The following is a 16,580-nucleotide window of genomic DNA, read 5'->3' as shown; positions in this document are numbered from 1 at the left end:
AGTGCAGGACCAGGCACACAGTAAATGCTCAATGCACACCAAAGTGGTTCTGGCTGATCTAGAAACCTTAAACTATGACTTTCAATGATTCTTCAAAGTCCATTTTGCTGGGTGCAATTGAAACTAATTTTGTGCTGGTGTTCTTCAATAGTAACACACATGAAATTCACAAGGATATTTAAAAGGCTCAATGCAAAAAAAAAAAGGGGGGGGCTCAACACATGGTACAAGGGAAAAGGAAGAGGACCGTCTTTACCAACAAGCTGCATGGAGCTGACTGCAACTTTCTGGGACACTGACCCCTCAGCCAGCAACAGAGGGAAGAATGGAAGTGTCTGAAACTCAAGGATGACTCAGTAATTTGCTTTTCCTCAAAGAGCAGCAGGCATGTAAGTACAGCCCGTGATGGGAGGTCTAGCGATGGCAGGCACCAGGGAGACCGAAGAGCACCCATTTCAGGCACCCAGCAGAGGGTGCAGCCTGGAAAGGCAGCCTAGGTGACAGGCCAGCTTGTTCGTTCAGAGGACGGCACTCAGGTCTGGCCAAAGGGAAGTTTGACTGTCAGTCTCATCAGTCAGTCTGAAGAGGCCACAGCCCTGTTATTCAATCACACACTAACCCAGGCAGGGCCTTAAGCCTATTTGATACATGTGATTAAAGTTAATAATCAGTTGGGGTGCCTGGCTGGCTCAGTCAGCTGGGCGTCTGCCTTCAGCTCAGGTCCGGATCCCGGGGTCCTGGGATTGAGCCTCACACAGGGCTCCCTGCTTGGCAGGGAGCTTGCGTCTCCCTCTCCCACTGCCCCCTGCTTGTGTCCCTATCTCGCTGTGTCTCTCTCTGTCAAATGAATGAATAAAATCTTTAAAAGAAAAAGTAGTTTATAATCAATTGATTTTAGGTAAGGGAGACTATCCTACATAATCTAGATTTCAGTCAGTTGGAAGGCCATAAGAACAGAACTGATGCTTCTCAACAGAAGAAATTGTACTTAGGCATAGCAGCTTTGGCTGTGTCATACTGGTTCTGGATCTCTGATGGAAGCCCGACTGCTAACAGGAAGGCAGGCACCTTTCAGAGGTGGGGAGAAAAAGGAGGCTTAGGCTGGAACTGGATTAGAGAGCAGGGCATGTTAAAGGCTCTGGACTGTTCCTGAGAAGGTAAGGGGAGCTGCAGAGGGCTCTCCAGCCAATGAAGAGCAGGACCAGACCTGCATTTCAGATGGAGTTTGTTCATTTAACGGTGGGATGGAGAATGGACTGCAGTGTTCAGGGCCCGCCAAGGGGAGGCGCTACAAAAAAAGGGCAGAAGCTGAAGCCATAACTCAGGTAAGAAATGGTAAGATCTCAGGTGGGCAAAGGCCTGGGAAGAAAAACAGAAAGAAATATCTGGAGGAGTTAAGAGGAGTTAAGCCTCATGGAACCTGGTGACCTACTGGCCTGGAGTATGAGGAAGAGGGCAGAGGAATCCAAGCTGATTTCCAGGTTTCTGGTTCTTATCCCACTGGACCTCACTGCCATGTGACAGCAACTAAAGTGTGTTCTCTTATCTCTCGGCTAAATCAAAACATGGGGCTGGAAACACTCATTAACTACCCAGATGCTACATATACATCATCCAGCCTGGTAAAAACAATAGGCCCACAAGACACCCTGTTGTGAGCCCTTTGGCTCTTTTGAATGGAACCCTACAGCTGCCCCTGAACAGAATAAGGAGAAAAGTAACATCTGGCAGAACAAAGCCAGAAAAACATGTCTGGGAAGATCCTGGGTAGGAAGGAGGGAGGTGAGAGCAGGGGCATGGCCCACACAGCTGTTTCTGCCATCTCCTGGGTCTGGAATGGACCAAAGGCGGGTGGGAGTCCAAGAGCCTCCTAGGGAGAGTGAGGACCAGGGCATGGGTTAGGGGAAGATACCAGAACCTTCATAGGACCCTGGGAAGACTGTTAGTGGATAGAGAAGAAGGCAAGAACCCCAGGTGATATCAGCACATTGCAAACTAATGGCCATTTCCTGACTGCAAACTTTGGAAAATTACCCCATCTTCCCACCTAACAGAAGAAAATATTCCATCTAGAAAAGACTGGGGATATGTCAATATCTATCTCGGAGAAAGAAGAGATGGGAGCAGAGGTATTTGTCCTTGGTGACTGTCTGAACCTTTTTTTTTTTTTTTTTAAGATTTTATTTATTTATTTGACAAAGAAAGAGATCACAAGTAGGCAGAGAGGCAGGCAGAGAGAGAGAGAGGGAAGCAGGCTCCCTGCTAAGCAGAGAGACCAATGCAGGGCTCATTCCCAGGACTCCAAGATCATGACCTGAGCCGAAGGCAAAGGCTTAACCCACTGAGCCACCCAGGCACTTAACCCACTGAGCGCCCCTGTCTGAACCATCTTGACATGACCATCAGTTTCTCTGCAGTCTAGACACTTTTCATCACCAGAATGACATTTTAAAAGAGGAAAAGACAGAATATGCAAAGAATAAGGAAAAAGAAATCCAGATATAAGGGCGCCTGGATGGCTCAGTGGGTTGGGCCTCTGCCTTTGGCTCAGGTCATGATCTCAGGGTCCTGGGATTGAGCCCCCAATTGGGCTCTCTGCTCAGCAGGGAGCCCACTCCCCACCCACCCCCCGACCGTCGGCCTCTCTGCCTACTTGTGATCTCTCTCTCTGTCAAATAAACAATTAAATAAATCTTAAAAAAAAAAAAAAGAAATCCAGATATATCAGTAAAGAAAACCAGCCAACTGTGAGACAAAGACAAGAAAGGATCAGAGAAAATCTTCAGAAACAACCACAAAACAAGTAATAAAATGGCAATAAATACATATCTATCATTAATTACTTTGAATGTAAATGAACTAAATACTCCAATCAAAAGACACGGTGTGAGAATGGATAAAAGAAAAAACAAGATCCATCTATATGCTGCCTATAAGAGAGTCATTTCAGACCTAAGGACACCTGCAGATTGAAAGTGAGGGTGAGGGGATGGAGAAACATTGTCATGTAAATGACTGTCAAAAGAAAATCAGAGTAGCAATTCTTACATTGCATTACTAGACTTTTATTTTTTCTGACGAGGTAGACTTTATTCTTTTAAAATATTTTGTTCATCTGTTTGAGAGAGAGAGAGAGAGGAAGAGCAAGCACTAGGTGGGGGGGCAGAGGCAGAGGGAGAAGGAGACTGCCCGTTGAGCAGGGAGCCCTATGCCATGCTGGGCTCATCCCAGGACCCTGGGATCATGACCTGAGCAGAAGGCAGACACTTAGCCATCTGAGCCACCCAGGCACCCCAACTCTCACCACTTCTATTCAACATAGCGCAGGAAGTCCTAGCCACGACAATCAAACAAAAAAATAAATAAAAGTCACCCAAAGTGGTAGGAAAGAAGTAAAATTTCAACTACTTACAGATGATAGGCTATTTTAAAAACCCGAAAAGACTCCACCAAAAAACTGCTAGAAAATTCAGTAGTCATAGGATACAAAAAATCCACAGGGCGCCTGAGGTGGCTCAGTCCTTGGGCATCTGCCTTCGGCCCCAGGTCATGATCCCAGGGTCCTGGGATCGAGCCCTGGCTTCTCCCTCTCCCACTCCCCCTGCTTGTATTCCCTTTCTCGCTGTGTCTCTCTCTGTCAAATAAATAAATAAAAATCTTTAAAAAAAAAAAGTGAGACCTGAAACCACAAAAATCCTAGAGAGTAAAAGTAGTCATTTCTTTGATGTCAGGAGTATCAAGTTTTTTCTAGATATGTCCCCTGAGGCAACAGAAACAAAAGCAAAAATGAACTACTAGGACTACATCGAAATAAAAAGCTTCTAGGGGGGGCACCTGGGTGGCTCAGTGGGTTAAAGCCTCTGCCTTCGGCTCAGGTCATGGTCTCAGGGTCCTGGGATCGAGCCCCACATCAGGCTCTCTGCTCAGCGGGGAACCTGCTTCCTCCTCTCTCTGCCTGCTTCTGCCTACTTGTGATCTCTGTCTGTCAAATAAATAAATAATATCTTAAAAAAAAAAAAAAAAAAGCTTCTAGGGCTCCTGGGTGGCTCAGTGTGTTAAGCCTCTGCCTTTGGCTCAGGTCATTATCTCAGGGTCCTGGGATTGAGCCCCACATCACGTTCTCTGCTCAGCAGGGAGCCTGCTTCCCCCTCTCTGCCTGTCTCTCTGCCTACTTGTGATCTCTCTCTCTCTGTGTTAAATAAATAAAAGCTTAAAAAAAAAAACCATACCGAGAAACAATAAAATTAAAACAAAATTTAATTAATAAATAAAATCTTAAAAAAAAAAAAAAGGAACTACCCTACAATCTGACCCTGTAATCACACTACTGGGTATTTACCCCTCAAATACAAAAGGACTCATTCAAGGAAATACATGCATCCCTATGTTTATTGCAGCATTTTTTACAACAGCCAAAACTGTGGAAGCAGCTTGAGTCCATCAATAGATGAATGGATAAAGGAGGTATGGTACACAAAAACAATGGGATATAATCCAGCCATAAAAAAGAATGGATGGGGGGCGCCTGGGTGGCTCAGTGGATTAAGCCGCTGCCTTCGGCTTGGGTCATGATCTCAGTGTCCTGGGATCGGGCCCCGCATCGGGCTCTTTGCTTAGCGGGAGCCTGCTTCTCTCTCTCTCTGCCTGCCTCTCCGCCTGCTTGTGATCTCTCTCTCTCTGTCAAATAAATAAATAAAATCTTTAAAAAAAAAAAAAAAAGAATGGATGGAATTTTGCCATTTGCAACAACATGGATGGAACTAGAGAATATAATACTAAGAGAAATGAGTCAGAGACAATACCATATGATTTTACTCATATGTGGAATTTAAGAAACAAATGAACAAAGTTAAGAGAGAGAGAGAGAGAAAACAAGAAATAATCTCTTCACTATAGAGAACAAACTGATGGTCACCAGAGGAGAGGTGGGGGGGTGAAATAGGTGATGGGGATTAAGGAGCTCATGTGTCATGAAGAGCACCAGGTGATTAAAATAAAACTTAAGGGGCACCTGGGTGGCCCCATCTGTTAGGTGTCTGACTCTTGATCTCAACTCAGGTCTTGATCCATGCTGGGCGAGGAGCCCACTTTAAAATAATTAATTAATTAAAATTAATTAAATTAAAATTGATTAAAAATAAAATAAAAACTTAAAAATGAAAAAAATAGAGACATATGTACATAAAAGAGAAAAAGATGGGGTTTAAAAAAATTCATTAATGGGGTTTTGCTTCCAATAATGATGGATGAGTTCCTTAGACCAACCGTCTTGGAAATAACAACCATATGTTTTGGACAAAATATAAAAATCCTGACCTGAAGGATCTTAAAAGCAACCAAAACCAGGTAGAATCTGGAGGGGAGGTCCTCTTGGCAGGAAATGGCACTAGTTAAGTGTCCCATTTTTTACAGCTCTTCACCTTAGGGCAGGTCCCAGTGGGAGCCAGGTCAGGAGGCTAAAACTTTGATAGAAACCAACAGTCGGGGCACCTGGGTGGCTCAGTGCGTTGAGCCTCTGCCTTCCGCTCAGGTCATGATCTCAGTGGATCATGGGATGGAGCCCCGCATCGAGCTCTCTGCTCAGCGGGGAGTCTGCTCCCCTCACCCTCTCTGCCTACTTGTGATCTCTGTGAAATAAATAAAATCTTAAAAGAAACCTACAGTCTTCTTGGCCTAAAGAGTCTAAGGACACAGTGTGGAGGGGCTACAACAGCAGAAAAGTGATGCTGGAATGGCCTGACCCATAGAGCCAGAACCTCAAGTTTTGCACATGAACTCTGCCTGCCTCTATGAACGTAACATGAGCTAAGCAGGCACAGGGCATAAGCAGCCTATCTTAAGAGATCTGAGCTGCCATTTAGTGCAGGGGTGGTAGAATTTAGAGTTTTTAGACCAGCCAAATTAACTGCCTGATAAACAAACAAATGAACTTTGTACAGAGGAGTGTAACAATCTAGAGTCTCTAAAACACACCACTCATGTCAGAGAAATAATCCACAACTCTAGACACAATACAGTGTGACCCATTTGAAACAAAAGGCAAGCAATGGGACTGACTGTGAAATGACTAAGATGTCAGAATTACAAAAATTTGGGGAGCACCTGGCTGGCTGAGTCAGCAGAGCTACAACTCTTGACCTGGGGTTGTGAGTTCAAGTCCCATGTCTGCTGTAGAGATTACTTAAAAAATAAAATAAAAAGTTTGGGGGGGTGAGGCGCCAGAGTGGCTCAGTGGGTTGAAGCCTCTGCTTTAGGCTCAGGTCATGATCCCAGAGTCCTGGGATCAAGCCCCGCATGCGGCTCTCTGCTCAGCAGGGAGCCTGCTTCCCCCTCTCTCTCTGCCTGCCTCTCTGCCTACTTGTGATCTCTGTCAAATAAATAAATAAAATCTTTAAGAAAAAAAAAAGTTTGGGGGGTATGTGGGTGGCTCAGTTAGTTAAGCATCTGACTTCAACTCGGGTCATGATCTCAGGGTCCTGGGATCGAGCTCTACATGGGGCATCCTGCTTAGTGGGGAGTCTGCTTCTCCCTCTCCCTCTGACCCTCTCCACCCCCCACTCATATTTTGTCTTGCAAATGAATGAATAAAAAATAAATTAAATAAATAATAAAATAATTTTTAAGCTTTTTTTATTTTAAAGAAGCTGGTACAGTTCTGCTGAAAGATTAAAAATATGCTTATAATTAATAAGTTGGTAATCTCATCAGGAAAACAAATTATTTAAAAATAACTACATGGGCTCTACCTAAGAATAAAAATTTATCCACACACAGCCTGCACAAGAATGTTCACATCAGCATTATTCACAGTGGTCAAAAAGTGAAAACAACCCCAATAACTATCCACTAATGAATGAATAAGTAAAATGTAGTATATCCATACGATGGAATATTATTCACCCACAAAAATGAGTGAAGTGCTAATCCATGATATGATGCGGCTAAACCCTGAAAACATTTCAAGTGAAAGATAGGAGATAGAAACAGCAATATATTATCCGATTCTGTTTTTAAGAAATATCCTTGTGTGTGATTCCTGATCTCAGGATTGTAAGATGAAGTCCCACATTGGGTGTAGAATTTACTTAAAAATAAAATCTTGGGGCACCTGGGTGGCTCAGTGGGTTAAAGCCTCTGCCTTCAGCTCAGGTCATGATCTCAGGGTCCTGGGATCGAGCCCTGCATCGGGCTCTCTGCTCATCGGAGAACCTGCTTCCTCCTCTCTCTCTGCCTGCCTCTCTGCCTACTTGTGATCTGTCTGTCAAATAAATAAATAAAAATCTTAAAAAATATATAAAATAAAAAAATAAAATCTTAAAAAAAAAAAAAAGAAATACCAACAATAGACAAATTCATAGACTGAAAGTACACTAGGGTTTGGCAGGAGCTGGAAGGATAGGGATAAGGAGAGATTGCTGGTGGGTAGAGTTTGTTTTTGCGGTGAAGAAAATGTCCTGGAATTAGATAACGGTGATGGCTGCACAGTGGTGTGAATACACTAACACCTACTAAATTGTATACTTAAAAATGGTTAATTTTATGCTATGTGAATTATATCTCAAAAATTTTTTAAAAGCTAAAAAATATCATAAGAAACAGAAATGAATACAGAACTCTTCTTCTTCTTCTTCTTCTTTTTTTTAAGATTTTTACTTATTTATTTGACACAGAGAGAGAGAGAACACAAGCACAGGGAACAGCAGAGGGAGAGGGAGAAGCAGGCTTCCCGCTGAGCAGGGAGCCAGACATGGGGCTCAATACCAGGACCTGGGATCACAGCTTGAGCCAAAGCAGGAGCTTAACTGATTGAACCCAGGCGCCCCAGAACTCTGTACTACCTTTGTGATTTTTCTATAAACCTAAAATTACTCCAAAATAAAATTTGAAGATTATTCACTTATCTATTTGAGAGAGAGAGTACGCACACACCACCTGAAGTGGGGGACGAGCAGAGGGAGAGGGACAAGCAGACTCCATACTGAGCACAGCCCAACACAGGGCTCAATCTCATGAGCTTGAGATCATGACCTGAGCCGAAATCAAGAGTTGGACACTTAACCAACTGAGCCACCCGGGTGTCCCCAAAATAAAATTTATTTTATTTTTATTTTCTTTTATTTTTGATTTGGCAGGTGAGTTGTTACACACTCCTCAGAGGATTCCAACTTCCATGACCACCATCCTGATAAAATTTATTTTAAAATAATTCCAGGGACGCCTGGGTGGCTCAGTCAGTTAAGTATCTGCCTTCGGCTCAGATCATGATCCCAGGGTTCTGGGAGGGAGTCCTGCATGGGACTCCTTGCTCAGCAAGGAGCCTGCTTCTCCCTCTGACTGCTGCTCGCCCTGCTTGTGCCCCTTCTTTCTCTCTGACAAATCAACAACAAAAAAATTTTTTTAATTAAAAAATTGGGGCACCTGGGTGGCTCAACCAAAAAGCAGCTGCCTTCGGTTCAGGTTATGATCCCAGGGTGCTGGGATTAAGCCCCATATCAGGCTCCCTGCTCAGCAGGAAGCCTGCTTCTCCCTCTCCCACTCCCCTCGCTTGTGTTCCCTTTCTCTCCCTCTGACTCTGTCAAATAAATAAATAAAATATTTTTTAAATAATAAATAAAATAATTCTGTTTACTGGAGCACGTGGCTGGCTCAGTCAGTTAAGCATCTGCCTTCGGATCATGATCCTGGGATACTGGGATCAAGCCCCGAGTCCAGCTCTCTGCTCAGCAGGAGTCTGTTTCTCCCTCTGCCCCTCCCCACTTCTTGTGCTCTCTCTCTCTCTCAAATAAACAAATAAAATCTTTCAAAAAATAAAATAAAATAATTCCATTTATAACGGCATCCAAAAACATAAAGTTCTTAGGAAGATAAATTTAACAAAAGATATTCATACCTTGTACCCTAGAAAGTACAAGCCATTGCTAAAACAAAATTAAGAATACTCAGAGATAGGGGCACCTGGGTGGCTCAGTCATTAAGCATCTGCCTTCAGCTCAGGTCATGATCTCAGAATCCTGGGATCAAGCCCCACATCAGGTTCCCTGCTCGGCAGGAAGCCTGCTTCTCCCACTCCTCCTGCTTGTGTTCTCTCTCTCCCTATGTCTCTCCCTGTCAAATAAATAAATAAATAAATAAATAAAATCTTTAAAAAGGAAGAATATTCAGAGATATACCATGTTCATGGATTGCTAAAATGTCAGTTCTCCCCTAATTAGGGTAACCAATCATCCCAGTTTGCCTGGGACTAAAGGAGTTCATTTCTAAAGCCAAGGCAATCTTGGGCAAATCAGATGAATTTCTCACCTAACTTCAAACTGATCTATTGTTTCAATACATCAGATCTTTTTTTTAAAAGATTGACAAACTTATGATAAAATTTATGTGGAAAAACAGAATCTACAGCAGCCAAAACATTTCTGAGGAAGAAAAAGTTGGAGGGTTTACAATATCTAATTTCAAGTCTTACTATAAAGTAAAATAAGATAGTATATTATTAATATAAGGGCAGACTCAAGATCAAAGGAAATAGATGCCCATATATATAGTCAATTGATTTTTAACAAAGACAATTCAATGAGAAAGGCTAATCTTTTCAATAAATTGTCCTTGAATAATTAGACACCCATATGTAGGAAAGTGAAACTCATACACAATACCATTTACAAAAATTAACCTGAAATGGATCACATACCTAAATATAAAACCACAAATCTATAAAACTTCTAGAAGAAAATACAAGAGAAAATCATTGGATTGGGCAAAATTTCTTTATAGGGGATACAAAAAGTATGGTCCATAAAGGAGAGAAGTGGATAGATTAGATTTAATAAAATTTAAAACTTCTCTCCAACAGATACTTTGAAAAACTGAATAGGTGAGTCGCAGGCTAGACCATATTCACAAAGCATATATCTAAGAAAGGACTGGTATTCAGGATATATAAAGAACTCCTACGACACAATAACAATGAAATAATAAATAACTATAATAAAAAGAAATACTATCCAGGGGTGCCTGGCTGACTCAGCTGGAAGAGCATGTGACTCTTGATCTCAAGGTCATGAGTTCAAGCCCCACACTGGGTGTAGAAATTACTTAACTATGGGGCACCTGAATGGCTCAGTCAGTTAAGCTTCTGGCTCTTGATTTTGGCTCAGGTCATGATCTCAGGGTCCTGGAGTCGAGTCCCATGTGGGGCTCCACACTCAGCCTGGGGTCTGCTTGGGATTCTTTTCCTCTTCCTCTCCCTCTCCTTTCACCCCTCCCCCTGCCTGCTCACTCATGCACTCTCCAATTCATAAATAAAATCTTTAAAAAATAAAATAAAAAAGGGCGCCTGGGTGGCTCAGTGGGTTAAAGCCTCTGTCTTCGGCTCAGGTCGTGATCCCAGGGTCCTGGGATGGAGTCCCACATTGAGCTCCCTGCTCAGTAGGAACCTGCTTCTCCCTTTCCCACTGCCCATGCTTGTGTTCCCTCTCTTGCTGTGTCTCTCTCTGTGTCAAATAAATAAATAAAGTCTTTACTTTTAAAAAATCAGGTTAATTCTCAGTGTGGGGGCAGAGCTGAGTGAGAAGAAGCAAGAAGGAACTTTATGGGGTAATAGTAATGTTCTAAATTCTTCGAGGAAGTTGGGTTACATTCATGTAGGTATTTGAAAAAAAACATCAAGTACCACACTTATGGGGCTCCTGGCTGCCTCAGTCGGTAGAGTGTGCAACTCTTGATCATGGGGTTGTGGGTTCAAGCCCCATGACGGGTGTAGAGATTACTTAAAAATAAAGTCTTTGTGGGCGCCTGGGTGGCTTAGTGGGTTAAGCCGCTGCCTTCGGCTCAGATCATGATCTCAGGGTCCTGGGATCGAGTCCCGCATAGGGTTCTCTGCTCAGCAGGGAGCCTGCTTCCTCCTCTCTCTCTGCCTGCCTCTTTGCCTACTTGTGATTGCCTACTTCTGCCTAATAAATAAATAATCTTTAAAAAAAATAAAAAAAAATAAAGTCTTTGTTTAAAAATGATACACTTATGATTTGTGCATTTCACTAAATAAAATTTCACCTTAAATATTCCATTAGCTATTAAACCCTACAAGATGCCCTACCTACCGCCTTTCAAGGTAGGGTTTTAGAAACAGGGCAGGATAGGAGCTGGACCACTTCTCCTCACTGTCTCTATACACGCCCCTTATGGCATTCCCTAAATCACAGGTTAAGCCAAAACAACATTTCAGGTATTCGTCCAACTCCTGCACCATCAGGCACCTGGTACCCTTGAGCTATTCCTCCTCTCTCAAACCAGATCCCACAGAGGATTCTGAAAGCAGTCATTTACGTCTAGCATAAATTAGTGACTGGCCTCTATTCTGCTAGGGCCCTTCCAATTTTGCCTCAGTACCTTTCTGTGCTCAGAGATATATCAGGGAGCAGGAGGAGGGACACGGAGAGAGTTGGGAAGATCCTTCTGTCACTCCCCTTCACCAGCCTAAGCTGCCTGATCTTCAGTGCTTCCCAAAACACACACCAGGAAACTCTCACCCAAAAAATCACAGGCAGAGCCTGCAGAGCCCACACATCACAGTGGGATGGAGAAGACTCTGAGTGAACCAGACAGCGTCTAGAACATAGTCTACCACTCAGCTATTCCCCCCTTGAACTGAATATGGAAGACCTTCCTGACGCTGTTTGCTCCTTGAACACAAGCAGCTCTGAATGAAATATGCATTAAAACACAGACACAGGGCACCTGGGTGGCTCAGTGGGTTAAGCCGCTGCCTTCGGCTCAGGTCATGTTCTCAGGGTCCTGGGATCGAGTCCCGCATCGGGCTCTCTGCTCAGCAGGGAGCCTGCTTCCTCCTCTCTCTCTCTCTCTGCCTGCCTCTCTGCCTACTCGTGATCTCTCTGTGTCAAATAAATAAATAAAATCTTAAAAAAAAATAAAAGCAAATTTAAAAAAATAAAAATTAATTAATTAATTAATTAAAAAAACACAGACACAGAGGCTCCTGGGTGGCTCAGTGAGTTAAAACCCCTGCCTTCAGCTCAGGTCACGATCCTGGGGTCCTGGGATTGAGCCCCACGTTGCACTCTCTGCTCAGCAGAGAGTCTGCTTCCCTTCCTCCCTCTCTGCCTGCCTGTGATCTCTGTCTGTCAAATAAATAAATAAAATCTTAAAAAGAAAAAAGAAAACACAGACTCACCTAGAACAGTACCCAACACACGGATGAATAAATGAATGAATGAATGAAGCAAATATTTAGAAAGAGCCACAGGCATTTTTATTCAATGATAACAGATGGAAGGCCATGTAGGGGTGAAAGAGAAGAGACACCCCAGCTATAAATTTCAGGAGAAAGGACCAAACTGTTTGGCCAAGTGGCCTTCCCTCCCTAACCCCTGGGAAGCCATTATTAACCTTTCACCTCCCCAGGAGGTGTGGTCCCAGAGTAACAACAGATTCAACCAAACAAACACTGGGGTCTCCCACCCCTAACCACCTGCAGTGGCTCAGCTTCCTGAGCAGATCTCCCCCTGCTTCCAGAGTCACCCCTTTCATTTGCTAATGTCACTTGCTTATTAAAAACAAGAAAGACAGGAGCGCTGGAGCACAAAAGAAGACTTAGCTCCCGGTCATCACGCTAAAGATCCTATGTCCTCCTTTTTAGGGGAGTGCTCTCAGCCTGGGAACTATTTTTCTCACCAGAGGGAAGTTGAGGTGGAGAATAAAGAGGGAAAGAAAAAGCACAAAACATGGAGAAAACAAACTCCTGAGGTCTTAAATTTAGGGGTGCACTGGACACTCGGGTCTCTCTTATCTGCTCAGCCTCCTCATATCTTACGAGGCCCCAGGAGTTCCAGGTCCAGAAGCCCAGGAGAAGAACCCATGGGAGCATCCAGGATTTATAATGCTGGTGGCTACCCCCCCTCTTGTCTAGGCTAGCTAGCAGCATTCCCTATGTCCAAATGCCTTTATATGGGAGTATATGGGCCTCAAAAAAAAAATCTACAGCAAAGGGACTAAATTGATCTGACCAAATTGGCCATTTGTGTCTTTTGCTTTTTGCATTCTGTGCATTTGCCCTTTGCCACAGAGTAACACTACCTCCAAGAGTGCACAGTTGCTCTTCCCTTGCCTTCCTGGAAGCGCATTTTAGCTTCTGAAAGTCAATGCTGCCAGATTCAGGAAAGCAAGTGAACTGAAACTTCCAGTTTCTTTAGGGGAAGGCAGCTCCTCCTACCTCCACATTCTGGGACTCTAGAGGTGGCCCTAGAGCTGCCTTGATCTTCTCCTTTGATCTGACTTAAGGACCCCAAGTTAGACTAGTAATTACCAATTGATTGAAAACAAACTCCCCTCCGTATGCATCGGCCTACATCAAATAAGATCTTTCTCCATTTTGCTCTTCAAATTGTCCTATCAGGTGGTTTTGTACGAATTCCTGCTAAACGTCCAAATTCTTATCAAGACTCTGTTAAAAACTTCAGTCATTCCTCCTAAGAGACCCCGGTCAGAGGTGATGACCTAGCATAAAGACCACTGTTATCACAGCACACTCCACAGAATACCATGTCCACGGTATCCTGCCTTGTGCAGCAAGGCAGCATTATCTAGCGGGTGGAGGACTATACAGCACCTGGTGACGTGTTCAGGGCCAAGCCAGAAGCCACGGTTCACTGCCGCTCCGTGGGCCCCAAGTGGTGGCGCCGTGGCTGCCTCTGGCTTTAACACAAGTGCTCTGTCACCCTCGGGTCCAGACCCCCAACTCCACCCTCCCTCTCTGCCACACTCTATGCTCACCCTTTGAAAGGGGGTGGGCAAACCAGAGAATGCAACCACTAATTCAAACCAGAAAAACGGAGCACATGGAACTGAAAAGAGTTTTTCATCCAACCCATCTGAAAGACCGCCTCCCTGTGAGAATTCTGGCTTGGGCTACTTGGCTCTCCACTTTCACAGTCAGAAAACCTATTTTTGGGGCGCCTGGGTGGCTCAGTGGGTTAAAGCCTCTGCCTTCAGCTCGGGTCATGATCTCAGGGTCCTGGGCTCTCTGCTCAGCAGGAAGCTCGCCTCTCTCTCTCTCTCTCTCTCTCTCTCTCTCTCTCTGCCTGCCTCTCTGCCTACTTGTGATCTCTGTCTGTCAATAAATAAATAAAATATATTTTTTAAAAGCCTATTTTCTTCACTAACTCCTTCAAGTAAAAGGAGATGAAATTAGCTCTTTTGCTTTTTAACTTTAGAAAAAGTGAGGCAGGTTACCACACAGGATGGGAATGCACAGAGATGAAAAGCCAAGGTTTAGTCTCCCTGGCCGGGGATGTTGAGGTATCAGCTCTAAGCAGAGGATACACGACAAGGGCCTCTTGCTAACTCCCCCCACCCCCACTCTCTTCTCCCTGGGGACTGAAACAAATGTGTTTTATTTGCTCCATCTAGGAGGAGGAGGATTTATGCACAGAGAGAGAGGGGTTCCTGGGAAGGAGTCAAAATTCAGGGCTGGAACAACTGATGGCTTGTCAACAGCACACGATCAGATGGTCGTCCCAACCCCACACAAACGCAAACAAGCCAGACTGGTGCAGGGAGCTGCCAGGCCGCCCCAGTGCAGCAGTGGGTGTCAAAGGCCGCTTAATGGTGCAGTGGTTTCAAATGAAGCTGTTTTACACAAGCAAAAAGTTGCTGTCTTCTAACAAACGGGCTCTCCAAAAAGACTGAAAAGGAGGAATGTTCTCTATTTAGCTAATGGGATGGGATGTGTTCAGAACAGCATTTGTCATTTCTTTTTCCCAAGCAGTTAATGACCCCAAACATACCACTAGGCCCTGAGTGAAGCCCACCACACCACCCAGTAAACAAGGGCATGGAAACCACGGGCTGCTCTCCGCTCCAAGTCTGGAACTTAAAAAAAAAAAAAAAACAAAAAAAAAAAAACAACCAGTTCAGCAGTCCCCTTTCTAAGCGCCCCCATGGTGCCGGGACAGAGGCCCCTGTCTACTGATCCCAGTCCCGGTGCCCCGGGCTTCCCAGAGCATCACTTTTCTAAGTAGAAAGTTCCTTCCGCCGGGAACCTGTTGGCTCCACCAGCTGAGAGAGCTGAGAAATGGAGGCATCCTGGAGTTGGCCCCAGGCAGCGGCCAGGCCTGAAGCTCGGGGTCCGAGCTTCGGTGTCCCGGCAGGAGAGAAGGTCCTGGGAGGACAGCCCTCCTTCAGTAGCCAGGTAGCCGCCCAGACCCTCTTCCCCCGGCTCCCGCCGCCTGGGAGCGAAGCCCGGGCCACACACGCCCCAGCGGCCAGGGCTCGGCCCCCGCGGCTGCCGCGGGGCGCCCCTCCCGTCCGGGCCCCGCACTCACCCACCGCCCGGATGCGGAAGCCGCGCGGGGGGCGCAGCGCCCGGCGGCACCAGGCGTCGCGCAGCACCTGCAGGCTGGCGGGAGGCGCGTGCACCAGCAGCACCCCGCGCCGCAGCCAGCCCTGGAAAGTCAGCCGCGAGGCGGCGCGCGCCAGCCGCGAGTTCCAGAAGCAGCGCGCGTTGGCGCGACGGAAGGCGCGGAAGACCGCGCGTCCGCCAGGCTCCTCCGCGCCCGCCGCCGCCGCCGTCTCCGGCGCCTCCAGCCTGCACAGCACCAGCGCTAGCGATCCTGGCGCCAGCTGCACCGGCCGGGCCATGCCGCCGCGGGAGGCCGGGGCCCCTGCCTAGCGCATGTCCGGGAGCGGCGGGCGCGCGGCACCGGCGGTCCGGGCGCCACACGCGGGGCGGGAGGGATCGGCCGACTGCGCGCAGCGCCCGCTGCCAGGGGAACGGGCTCCGGGGGGGCGGTGCCGGCGGCGCCCGGCGGCCGGGGGGTGGGGCGGGACGCGCGGCCGGAGGGTGGCCGCGGCTCGCGGCGGCGCGGCGCCCAATGGGGCTTTCCGAGGACTGAGGGGACTCTCCTCCCTAGCCGGACTCCGCCGCCCCGCCCCCCGTGGCCTCCCCTTGACTCCCTGCACCTCCCAGCTCCCGGGCAGCCCCAGCTCCCCTACCCCGAGGGGGACGCTCTGGAGCCTTTCCAAGTCTTCGGGGAGCCCCGCCGCTCCCGAGAGCCTCTTTCAACCGCCGCGCGAGCGGCACAGCCAGCAGTGCCCGGAACTGAGAGGACCAGGGTGGCCGCCACCGTCCTGGCTTTAAGGTCGCTAGTGAGAGAGTCCGTGAGGGACAGCGTGCGGGTGTCGGGGACCTCTCTGGGGCCGGGAGTCCTTCGAGCCAGGTTTGAGTCGGTCTGCTCCTAACCCGTTGGCTCCTCACTGGTACTCTCTCTGAGCCTCAGTTTACCGCTCCTTACCCCGGGAGCTCCCCGGACCGGAGGGAGAGGGGCTTGTGATCTGCCCAGCAGACTGTAGCGAGTTATTCCGAGCTACGAGCGGTGCTTCCTAGGCGGAGGGACAGAGGCTGGAGCCCTGACTGGGGCAACGGAGAAGGGCTCCGGGAGGGAAGAACAGGGGACGGGAGAGGTAGGGCGCGCGTTGTTACTAATAGAAACTGGCCCTAGAAGAGGGAGCAGAGCTGCTCGGCGAGACCTGGGGTCGTCCTAGACTTCCCGCTCCCTCAGCTCGTCAGT

The 16,580-nt window shown here is 46.8% G+C and overlaps 1 protein-coding gene across 3 annotated transcripts in view; it reads right to left on the bottom strand.

Annotated features, from left to right (window-relative positions):
• STOX1 (storkhead box 1) overlaps nt 1-15,651 on the bottom strand; it is a 61,454-nt gene extending 45,803 nt beyond the window's left edge. For all 3 annotated transcript variants that reach the window (XM_044239654.1, XM_044239657.1, XM_044239656.1), the window contains exon 1: nt 15,336-15,651. In XM_044239654.1, coding sequence (XP_044095589.1) covers nt 15,336-15,651 — 316 coding nt within the window. The remainder of the gene's footprint in view (nt 1-15,335) is intronic.
• Nucleotides 15,652-16,580: the final 929 nt, after the last annotated feature.

This window comes from Neovison vison, chromosome 2 (genome assembly GCF_020171115.1).
Source record: "Neovison vison isolate M4711 chromosome 2, ASM_NN_V1, whole genome shotgun sequence".
Taxonomy (NCBI): domain Eukaryota; kingdom Metazoa; phylum Chordata; class Mammalia; order Carnivora; family Mustelidae; genus Neogale; species Neogale vison.
The sequence above is the reverse complement of the archived record's forward strand: the minus strand, read 5'-3'. Positions and strand labels throughout refer to the sequence as shown.